Genomic DNA, 12,375 nt, shown 5'->3' on the forward strand with positions numbered 1-12,375 from the left:
AAAATGTAATTTAAAATTGTGGCAGATATTGAGCCAACTTTTATCTCCAAGATGTAAAACTAGTCAGTACCTGTCCCTATTCACTCTGGCCCATATGCATGTGTGTATGTGCATGCATGTGTATTCATATTCTATGTTGCTTTACATTTGCCTTTATAGAATCATGAAGACAAAGAATGGAAATTTGCTCGGGCAAAGCTGTGGCTTAGCTACTTTGATGACAAATGTACATTACCCCCACCGTTTAACATCATTCCTTCACCGAAGACTATTTGCTATATGATTAGTAGCCTCAGTAAGTGGATTTGCTCTCATACTTCAAAAGGCAAGGTCAAACGGCAGAACAGTTTAAAGGTAAGCAAGTAGAAGTTCCAGCTGCAACATGATAGTTATAGCAACTAATTTTAGATGTTTCTTTAAGCATAAATATGCAGGTTCCTTAAGGGCTATGACTGGTTTTTTTTTTTTTACACTGTTGTGTCCCTAATAACATAACATAAAGGAAGGATAGTATTCAACAAATACTTGGCAGTGAGAGAATGAAAACTTGCTAGTTTTCAAATTTCCCTGGTTTCTGAAATCTCATAGTTTGGAAAATATGTAAGATATTACAGAATAGCTATTCTTTGATTATAGATAAAATATGACTACTTTAGCTGGCCATGGTGGCACGTGCCTATAATCTCAGTACATGAGAGGCTAAGGCAGGCAGATCATCCCAAATTCAAAGCCAGCCTGGGTTACATAGTGAGTTCAAGGCCAGCTTGACTTACACAGTGAGACTCAGTGTCAAACAAACAAACAAAAAGACTACTTTGTGTATTAGTTACTTTTCTCAATGCTGAGACCAAATACCCACACCTACTAGTTAAGAGGAGAAAGGTTTATTTAGCTCACAATTTGTAGTGATTTCAGTCCATAAACTGGCTAGCTCCAAGGCAGGGTGGCAAAACAGACAAGCATCACAGAGGGGAAACACGTGGCAGGCAGAAGGTAGCAAAGCAGCAAGGGACCGCCATATTTCTTTCTATTCCTTACATCTTCTTAGGGTGACATAGGGCAGGTAGCACCCACATACTTATTCCTAGTGCTCATTGATCCTGGCATTGAACTGACCCTAGCATCACAACCACTCGATCCAACCACCTCTAACAAAGGCCCACCTATGATTGCATGAGGCTTTGGAGGGACATGTAGATGTAAGCCATAATAACTCGAATCAGATTCTTTTGTAATTATTAGTCTTGAAAATTATTCAGTCTATCAGTAATTCAATGTACGTTGCTTGTAATCCAAGGATTGTTAGACTTCTTGTAAAAAGGCCAGAGAATCAATAGGTAAAGTGTGAGCAATGATGACAAAGAGAAGAAAAAATTTTATAGAACTTTTATTGATTGAATTGAAAATACACAATATAGTAATTGTGTCATAATCTTTGTAATACAACTTTACCAGTCAAAAAAATTCCTTATATTAGGGATAAAATTTTGCTTAATTAGGGCTTAAAATTAGAGCATTGTCTGTCATAACATTTATTGCAAATTTTTATTTGTAAAACCCATCCTTAGTTAGCAAGCTATTACAAAAAAATAGAAAGTGGGTCATATAACCCTGTAGGTCATGGTCTGTTAAACACGGCTATAAACTGAAGATTTTGAAGACTAATTTTTTAAACATCAAGGTAAGCTAAAAGGAAAATGAATAAAACAAATATGCAGGCTATTAAAACAAGTGTTAAATGTTATTTTCTGTCACATTGAGGCGAAACTATCATTTAGTAAAGCTTTGACAGATGTGTTTGTTAAGTACAATAAATAAGACTCACATGTGTAAACATCATATTGTCTCCCTAGTGTAAGAAACTGAAAGACAAAATAACATCCAAAAGGTACAATATTGTAAAAACGAAAGAAACTGCTCAAAAGGAAAGAAAAACTGGGATGGGAGAAAGCAGAAAAGAAGGAAGAGGAAAATACACACACACACAGGATAGCTAAGACAGTTGTACTACTAATTTATTAGTTCATTAAAAGGAACAGTTAGTGCTTATATTTTATCAATTTTGCATGCCTATATCTGGTAATTGGAGCAACTATTTTGAAGATAACGATATGCAATATAGCAACCATTGTTAATTTCCTATCATCTTATTTTGAAATTCTGTATCATTTTATTGTTTTTTTCTCTTTAAAGTAAAAATAAAATTTAAAAGAAGATATGTTTGTATCTGTAAATATTTTTAAAATCCACCACACTTTGTGACTGGTAGAATGCTTGCCTAACATACGCAAAGCCTTTGATCTTCAGCACTGGGGAGGGGGAGGGGGAGAGAAAATGTACATACACGTAGTTTTTGCATATCATTAGTGTATTACTATTATTTGCTTTGAAGGAATGGAGAAATTTGAAGCAAAAAAGAGATGAAAACTACCAAAAAGTGATGTGCTGCTTAGTACATCGTTACTTGACCTCCATGAGACAGAAGATGCAAAGTACAGATCAAGCAACCGTGGAAAATCTAAACGAACTACGCCAAGATTTGTCAAAATTCCGAAACGAAATAAGGGATTTGCTTGGCTTTCGGACTTCTAAATATGCAATGTTTTACCCAAGAAATTAACCATTTTCTAAATCTTATAGAAAATAATTTTCAATATCAAATCTGAAAGACTTTATTTGCATAACTTGCAATCAAACCACTAATATATATATTGAAATAGACAATTATGTAAAAGCCATTCTTTAAAATATTTATATCATAAAAATACAATGTAAAATATGTACATAGAATTAGTTTTTTAAAACTTGTCAATGAATTTTTGCAAAAGCAAAACAGATTAAGTAGGTAGTTTGTTTTTTGTTAGCATGCTGTTTTGTTTTCTTAATTGGACAATGCTTTAAAATGTTTTTCTTTGTATGTTAAAGAAGAACAGTTATGAATGTTTACAGTGTCTAGAAAGTTTTGTAAAATGAAAAACAGTAAATGTGGGCTGATCTTCTGACCATAGGATACAATTGAAACATGTAAGTTATGGTTTTTAAAATCTCTGTTTTAGGAGTTCACATATATAGTGCAATATTTATTGTTCTGGTGTATAGATTTATTTAAAATCATAGTTTTTTTTCTTGTTTTGTTATAACCTTAAGCAACAAAGAGAAACAGGTAATGAATATTTGAATCTGTGTCTCAATGTAAATTCACTTTGCTTTTTGTTATTGTAATATATTTACTTTTACATGGTTACAATCATTTTATATTTTAAATTTTTTCACTTAACAGTATTTTATATACATGTATATTTCCATATGTTGGTGTATTCCATGTATCTAAATTTTATAGAATTACAATTTTTGAAAAATATAATCAGTTGATGTTTTTATTTGATAGCCATAGAATATTTGTTTCTGAGTCTACATAGTTACTTCTTTAGGCATTTGGTTGCTTTTAAAAGTTTTACTTATTGGGCCGGGGATTTAGCTCAGCGGCATAAGCGCCTGCCTTGCAAGCGCATGGTCGTGAATGAGTTCCATCCCCAATACCGATTTAAAAAAAAAAGTTTTACTTATCAAAATAGTGCTATGAGTTTTTCAAGTTGGAGTGCATCTTTGTATATGTGCTACAAGTGCATCTTGGTAATTATAAAACAGAAGATGTGTCTTTGTCATGTGTAGTCACAATCTGTCTGGTTTGGAAAATATTGACAGACCCCTTAAGGAAAGGATTTATTTTATATTGAAATTAAGGTTCTTTACCTCCCAAAGTATTTTCCACAGAATTTAACATAGCTTCTATAAAAGTGACTTCATGCTTATTTGTGAATCATTCTTGCTGCTTACGATGAAAAGCATTGTTTTTGTTAAATTTGAGAATAAAATATACATTTAAATTTTTTTCTGTATTCACATAAGGGATGTAGATAAAATTTTTCACTATTATATATTCTTGCAGAATTTTTAGTTAAGAAGGAATTTGGTATAAAAATTATCTTCTTAACTGAATGTCAGATGGTCTTAAGGCCACAGGGTGCAGGTAGCCCTTGGTCTCTAAGCACCACCAATCCAGGGATTGTTGTCTAAATATGTTAATATTATGTTTTGTCTTGCTTTTTAATTTTTAATTTCCAAATTTTTAGTGTTCCCTCTTTTGGGAAAATTCTTATAAAAATGTTTATTGTAAAGTTATATATTTTGTCTACAATGGGATTATGCATTTCCCAATTGGGATTTTACATAAGGATTTTTAGTCATTCTAAAAAATACCTAATTATTAAAATATTTATAGAGTGCCTACTATATGCATGAGTTACCTTTGAGGTATATTTTGAATGACAGCATATTGTAAGAAAAAAGATGAATAAAACTTGACATTAGATTATAAATTGACATAGCGTGTCCATTGTGTTATCATATACTTTTAAAAATTGAGATATAATTCACATACCATAAATTTATCCTTTGAGAATGTAAAACTAGTCTACGGACATACCACCCTGAGTGCATCCGATCTCGTCTAATCTCGGAAGCTAAGCAGGGTCGGGCCTGGTTAGTCCTTGGAAAGGGAGAATGTAAAACTATTGAGTATTTTAAACTTTTGATAACAGACACAAGATGCAAAACACTATCAGACTTCCTTTGCAGGTTTCCTATTTCCAGTGGCAATTACATTAAACTCAGCTATTTTCCTCTTGGATTTATAAATACTCACATTTTAAAGTCTGTTCACACAAAGACCTATATGTGAATGTTCAGAAAAGCGTTATTCATGGTCCCAAATTGAAAACAACTAAATGTCCATCAACTAGTGAATGGATAAATAAATTGTACTTTCATGCCGTGGAAATCTCCTTGGCAGTAAAAAGGAATCGTATCAATCAGAGTTTAATCAGAGAAGCAGAGCTTTTAGGATATTTGCAGGCACATGTGTGTGTGTATGTGTGTGTCGTGGTATGTTTATAGGTACCTGGCATGCAGTTGTTGGAGTTGGTAAGCAGTCTCTGCAAGGCTATTACTCTTCCATCTAATGTTGAAGCTCAAAGTGCCTAGGGAGGGTAGGTGAAAAGGAAAGACAGACGTAAAGGAGAGAGAGATGGGCAAGATGGATTGAGACCCACGGCACTTTTCAAGTCTCCAGCCTCATGATGTAGTATCCTGTTGCCCTTTGGGAGTGTGTATGCTGCTGAAAACACAGTTGGTCCTGAAATCAGAGAAGCAGAGCTTCCAAGGAAAGGGAACAAATGCCGCCCGATGTTATCAAGGTGAATCAGCAGATGTGTTTGGTATAGGTGTGAGTTACCAAAGTGCCTGCATAAGGAAAAAAATAGTTGCTGCTTTACTTCTGCTTTCTAGATCTCACACTAAATCGTCTCTTGTGATCTGCCTTAACTGAAAGCATAGAGGGAAGGGAATTCTGGCAAACATAATTTACTCGTATCCTTTAGCACTAGAATCTAATGTATTATATTTTGTTTCAAAAATGAATAGAAACCTTCCACACCACCCCAATGAAAATGAGTATATTTGATCATTTAGGATTGTGTTCAGATTCCATTTCATTCAGATTAACATTGTTTATAAATGTAAATAGAAGTTTTGTTAATTGATTGAGAGACACATATACCCAACTACTAATCAGTGTTTTTCTTTCTCAAAAAATAATAAAAGTGGGACTCTCCTTCTCATTACTAATACTCTTCACCTCTTCTTGATAAGCAGAACTTTTTATTCCTTAGAAAAGGAATGCCAAACTTTTTTGTTTTTATTGGTACCAGGGATCAAACTCATGACTGCCTGCTTAAGGCAGGCACTTACGCCGCTGAGCTAAATCCCCAGCCTCAGGGAATACCAAACTTTTAGAGCTTTCAATAATGGCAGATGTGCTGTAGGCTCACCACCACTGCTTTAGACTATTTTAAATTATCACTTTCCTTATAAAATACATTTGTGAAATACTAAATAGGTGAGGTTATAGGCTCTGAAAAGCCTAATTAGGTCTAATTATTCAGACACGCTAAGAAATCATAGTATTGGTGTTATGATTTGTGTCTAGATGCCCCCTCTCAACCCTTATGCCGTCATAGGTGGGACTTCTTCAGAGGTGGCTGAATTTAGAGTGTGTGATGCTGAGATTAAGGGTGTGTTGCTAATCAGTCTACTGATTGGTTTGGCACTGTCCCAATGCCAGTAGCCTGGATAGAGTATAAAAAGGACAGAAAAAAGCTGTTAAGACCACTTGCTTGCTTGCTTTGCCACCCACTGGGAACTGTTTCTCCTTTGTAATGGCTGGCTGTCACACCACCCTACCTTGGAGTCAGCTGATTATGGACTGGATCTTCTACAAACCTACAAACCGTGAGCCAAATAAACATTTTCTTCTTTAACTTTAGGTATTGGGTATTTAGTCTCAGCAATGAGAAAGTAAGACAATCAGGAATAATACTGGACTGAATTTCTCATCTGGAAGTTAATGTGTTAGCTTTTTGGTATTGTAATTATACTGTGTTTTGGAATGATATGCTTAGAAGAATTTCCCATCACAGTGTTTCTCTTTCATTTGACAATTTCACGTTTTCTCTATCTTGCTGCATCCTACATTTTGAAATAAATGCCTCAGATATGCCATGCAAAAATTAGGAAACATTTTATGTGCTAGTTATGTGTTTTAAAGGAACTATCTTTAAGAAACAAGTTTTTCAATCAGACTTTATTGGCACAATTTTAGGTATACATGATGATCACATTAATCATAGAGAATTTGTACCTCTACATGATGTAACTTGATTCTTTTTTTCCCCTCTTCCCCTCCTCATTTAAAAAAGCTTTATTTCCACTTTTTCTTTTAAGAGACTATCTGATGCAGGAAAAATGCTAGTAATATAGGGCCAAGGATATAACTCAGTGGCACAGCATCTGCCTGGCAAGCTCAAGGTTGTGAGTTCAAAACAAACATATATATACTAATATAAGAGGTAAAACTGATATATGTAGGCAGTAACTGTGTATTTACAAAAGAATCATGTTGACCAAATTACAGATAACCTGCATATTTTCTTTATTCGGATGCTAGCAATCTCTCCTCTCTCAGAAGTGTCATTTAATTCATCCTTCAATTGTGCATACGTTTATTCTTACTGGAAGATACTAAAACTGTCAGGTGCTGTTTTAAAATTTTTTGAAGAGAAAGAAAGCACAAGTTGCCTCAGTAATTAATTAAGAAATTAATTCTGGGGGCTGGGGATTTAGCTCAGCAGTATAAGCGCCTGCTGTGCAAGCAGACAGTTGTGAGTTCGATCCCTGGTACCGATAAAAAAACGAAAAAGACAAAAAAAAAAAAAAGAAATTAATTCTATGGAGTAACTGAGCTTCATAATTTAAAATTAATTTCTCCATTTTAAAAATGTCAATGGAAACTTATCTGTATTCGTTTTCTGTGTTTTTTAAAAGCAGATATTTTGCTTTCTTTCTAAAACTGTAAAACTAGACTACACATAACAGAGAATGATTCTCTTATTCCCTCTGCTCCCAATCCATAGCTTAAGTATTAATCAATGTTGGACGACCCAAATTTGTTGAATGAAAATTTAGGCATGATTTATATACATAAACATTGACATCCAATCAGTTAGAGACTTGAAATTGTGTGCTCTGTTAACTCAGACTGAACTGGAAGAAAATCCAGGCTATCTAAACTTCTAAATAATTAGATGAGAAAACTGACATTTTAAGTAATTTTCAAGGTTGTATGGCTCACTTGGAAATCTATAATTCAATTTAGTGTGTTTGGTGAGATATACCCCAAACCCTTGCTTTTTAAAAATTAATTTGCAAAGTTCATTTTGATCAGCAAACTAAAAATTTTTTTTTTGTACCAGGGATCGAACTCACAACCTTGCACTCACTCAACAGGCGCTTACACCACTGAGCTAAATCCCTGGCAGCAAACAGATTTTTAAAAATGTTGTTCCTGCTTTTCTAGTTCCTTAAAATCTTTTACAACCAGGGTGAAAAAGAGAGCAAGAGGAATAACAGTTTGAGGAAGACGATGGACAGTGAAGTAGTATGCACAGAGAGGGAACTTGGAAGTTAACCAAGCAACCAGGCCAGCAGGGACCAGAGAGCTTAAAATAGAGAGACTGTGTATTATTTCTTCTCTTTTAATCAGATTTTATTGGTAAATTTTAGGTATGTATAATAATCACATTCATCATAGGGAATTTGTACCTCTGTATTATATGTTGTTTCTTTTTCCCCCATTCCCTTACCCTCCCTTTAACCCTTCTCCCCTCCCCATTTACAGAAGCTTTATTTCCATTTTTCCTTTTTTTCTCTCTTTTTACTTTTATCTTCTCTCCTTTCCCTCTTCCTTCCTTTGTTCCCCTTTGCATTCTTCCTGTTTCACAATACGTAATATACATGTTGGTCCTTATTTACACTTGACTTCTCACAGCAAGGAAACAATGCAGTATTTACATGGGCATCTGATTTATTTCACTGAAGAATATGGTCTCAAGGTGCATCCACTTTATCTGGAAATATCTCAAGTTTATGCTTCTTTATGGTAGTGTAGTATTCCATTGTATATTAAAAAAATACCTTCTTAATCCACTTACCAGTTGATGAGCATTTGGCTATTTCCAAGATTTAGCTATGATAAGCTGTGCTTCTTTAAACATGGATGTGTATATATTGCTGTGATATGATGCTTTTAATTCTTTCAGGAGATACTAAGGAGGGGAAGAGCTAAGTCAGATAGAACCTCTAGTCCTAGTTTTTTGAGGAATAGCTACACTGATTTCCACAGTGGTTGCCATCAGTCTACATTCCCATCAACAGTGAAGAAGGGTTCCTTTTTCCACACCACCCTGCCAGTATTTGTTTTTGGTTGTTTTCTTGATAAAAGCCATTCTATTTGGGGTGAGATGGAATCTCATTATCATTTTAATTTGCATTTTGTAAATGACCAATGATGTTGAACATTTTTCATATATATTTATTTGCCACTTCTATTTCTTCATCTGAGAAATGTCAATTCATTTCAGATGCCCATTTTTGGATTGGCTCCTCAAATTTGAGGGGTCTGATTATTTTTAATTTCTTTGTATATTCTACATAGTAATCCTTTGTCTGAGAAACAGCTGGCAAAAAATAGTTCCTACACCAAGTGTTGTCTCTTCACTCTGTTGATGGTTTCTCTCACTGTGCAAAAGCTTTTTAGTCCCCATTGCATTGATTTCTGCTCTGATCTTTACAATTTCCTCTCTTGTATGAGCTTTGGGTTTGGCTTGCTCTTCTTTTTCTAGAAGGTTGATGTTATAGTCCGGAGTTGTACACAGAGAACAATTAGGATTAGGACATGGAGTTTATAATATTATTTTTATAATAGTCACTGGGAGTTAACACAATAAAATGCAGGAAATCTACCCGCAACACCAAAGACATAAATTGTTTAGTCAAGAGCCTAAACCCCACAGCAATGTCCCACATGAGTCCAGATAAAAATCCAGAGCTCAGGACAATGCCTCCCATGAGTCCAACTGAAGGTCCAGAGCCCACAAGAAGGACTCACACCAGTCTGTTTTATGGATTCGTGCCGGGAAGACCCAAGGGTCAGCGGTGGAAGCCAGAAAGTCTATGCCAGCAGGATGAAGGAGCTGTGCTAGTGGATGAGGGTTCTACGCTGGAGCTGAGAAGTCACACTCACAACAAAGACCAGAGCTGTCCTGAAAGGCACCACAGCTGTCCTCAGCGACACGGAAGCCCTGAGCTCCTCCGACACAAGCACAGTCCGGTACGTGCCAGGAAGCAGCGTGACGTGTTCATCCTGGAGACCAGGCAGCACACGTCTTCCCCTCCAGAGCCAGGAAGCAATGCTAGATGTGAGAACCAAAGCTTCTCCAGGAGAACCAACAGCTCAGACAGCAACTCATAAGAGAACCCATAACGCCTCCTTAGCGCCTCAACCCTCAACACCTCCCTTCTTCTCCACTTACTTATCCTGGCAACTTTCCTCAGGTGGAGCATCTTCGCTCAATGCCATGCTGATGTAATCCAGCTGGCGTTAAATTGACCACCAGTTCTTAATCCATAACAGTTGAGGTTCAATATTAATTTATTTGCGCTTACTCTGTTTTCCTGATATAGATATTCACTGCTATAAATTTCCCTTGTAGGAGTGTTTTCATTGTGTCCCTTAAGTTCCTGTATGTTGTATTGGTATTGTTTAATTGAAGAAACTGCCTAATGTCTTTAATTTCATCTGTGACCCTTGGTTGTTCAGGAGGGTGTTATTTAATTTCCATGTATTTATAAAGTTGCTGTGGTTTTCTTTGCCATTTGATTTTCACTTTCATTGCCCTATGGGATAATTTTAATTCCTTTAACTTACTTAAGCATGTTTTATAAGCTAGTATGTGATCTATTTAGAGAACTTCATGTGCATCTGAGAAGAATGTGTATTCTGATGGTGTGGGGTGGAACACTCTGTAGACATCTGCTAAGTCCATTAAGTTTAAAAGTTTGGTGCAATTCTAATATTTCAGTGTTGTTTTTTTTTTTTGTTGTTCAGTTGATATATTAAAACAGTGGAATACTGAGATCTCCCAATACACTTGTATTACTACTTACTTGGTTTTTCATGTCTGTCAATATTTGTTTTACATAGTTGGGTGCACTGGTATTTGATGCATATATATTTATGATTGTTATCTTTTCCTTTTGGAGTGTTCCCTTTACAAGAATGTAATGACCTTCTTTGTCTCTCTTACTCAGTTGTAGCTTGAAATTCACTTTGTCTGCAAATGGAATAGCTACCTTTGCTTTTTTCTGGGTTCTTCACAGGGAATATTGTTTTCCATCCTTTGAATTTCAGTCTATGAATTTCTTTTCGAGTTAAATGTGTTTCTTGTAAGCAGCATATTGTTGGATCTTGCTTCTTGATCCATTCTGCTACTCTGTTTCTTTTAATTGGTGAACTTCAGATGTACAAGTTTAGGGTTAAGTATTATTTGTGACTATAAAAAGTAAAGTCTTGCCAAACTTTTTAAAAAATTATTTTTATTGATACACTTTTGACATACACAATTATCACATTCATTATACAAAACTTGTACCTGTACATACTATACCTTATTTGTTTTTTTCCATTATCTTCCCTTCCCTTCAATCCTTCTTCCTTTCTCCCTTTACAAAAGTTTGTTTCTATTGTTTCCATCCTTCTTTTTAATTTTTTTATACTTACTCCCTGCCTTCCTTTTTCCTCCCCCTTCCTTGTTCTCCTTCCCACTTGAACACTTTCTTTCTACTTCCCAATATCTATCACTTTGGTCCTTATTTATCCTTTGAGCTTTTTCACACAAAAGAAACAATATGATTTTAAATATGTGTGTGCAATTTATTTCAATTAAAAGTATGGTCTCAAGGTGTATCCATTTACCTAATGTCTTAGTTACTTTTCTCTCACTGTTGAGACAAAATACCTGATACCCAAAGTGAAGCAAGGGAAGGTTTATTTCTTACAGTTTTTGGAGGTTTTAGTCCATACTCAGTGGACTCCGAGGCAGGATGGCATGACTGGACAGCCATTCATGACCACTGCAAACAGTAAGTGTGAAGAGAGCAGAATAAAAAGAGAAAACACATGCCTTCTTCTCACCCTTGCTCCACCCCCAGGTGGATGCAGCACTCACATCACCAATCCCAGTGCTAGACAACAAACCAATCACAAACAGTAGATTTAGCTGTGTCCATGTGCAGGAGGCTTGGGGTAGGGCATCCAAACACAAACTAAACCATAATACCTAAAAAATGACTCAAGTTTATTCTTCTTTATGCCAGAGTAGTATCCCATTGTATATAAAAACCACATTTTCTTTATCCATTCATTCTTCGATGGGCATCTGGGCTGTTTCCAAGATTTAGCTATTACAAATTATGCTGCTATAAATATGGCAAGCATCTATTACTGTGGTATTTGATTTTAACTCAGGAAGATATGTAATAGGAAAGTTGCTGGGTCAAATGGAATCTCTAGTTTTAGGTTTTTGAGGAATTCCCATACAACTTTCTATATTGGTTGTAGGAATTTACACTCCCATCAGTAATGAAGAATGGTTCCTTTTCCTCCAAAACCTCACTGGCATTTGTTATTGGTTAATCTCTTGATGATGGATATTCTTTCTGGAGTGAGACAGAATCTGTGTTGAATTTTAAATTTGCATTTCTCAAATTACCAGTGATGCTGAACATTTTAAAATATATTTATTCGCTGTTTGCACTTTTTCTCTGGAGAAGTGTCTGTTCATTTCAGATGCCCATTTTGGGTTTGGGTCATTAAATTTTGTGACAGGGTCTGCTTTTTTCAGTTCTTTATGTATTCTAAAT

The 12,375-nt window shown here is 35.3% G+C and overlaps 1 protein-coding gene across 4 annotated transcripts in view; it reads left to right on the forward strand.

The window, feature by feature from the left end:
- The window catches only part of Trpc1 (transient receptor potential cation channel subfamily C member 1), a 93,743-nt gene extending 89,360 nt beyond the window's left edge, over window positions 1-4,383 (forward strand). For all 4 annotated transcript variants that reach the window (XM_005006721.4, XM_003476758.5, XM_063249123.1 and 1 more), the window contains 2 exons: window positions 160-354; window positions 2,393-4,383. In XM_005006721.4, the coding sequence (XP_005006778.1) occupies window positions 160-354; window positions 2,393-2,620 (423 nt within the window). In that variant the 3' untranslated portion in view covers window positions 2,621-4,383. The remainder of the gene's footprint in view (window positions 1-159; window positions 355-2,392) is intronic.
- Window positions 4,384-12,375: the final 7,992 nt, after the last annotated feature.

Source organism: Cavia porcellus, unplaced genomic scaffold (assembly GCF_034190915.1).
Source record: "Cavia porcellus strain 051 isolate PalLab524CR breed Dunkin Hartley unplaced genomic scaffold, mCavPor4.1 scaffold_5, whole genome shotgun sequence".
NCBI lineage: Eukaryota > Metazoa > Chordata > Mammalia > Rodentia > Caviidae > Cavia > Cavia porcellus.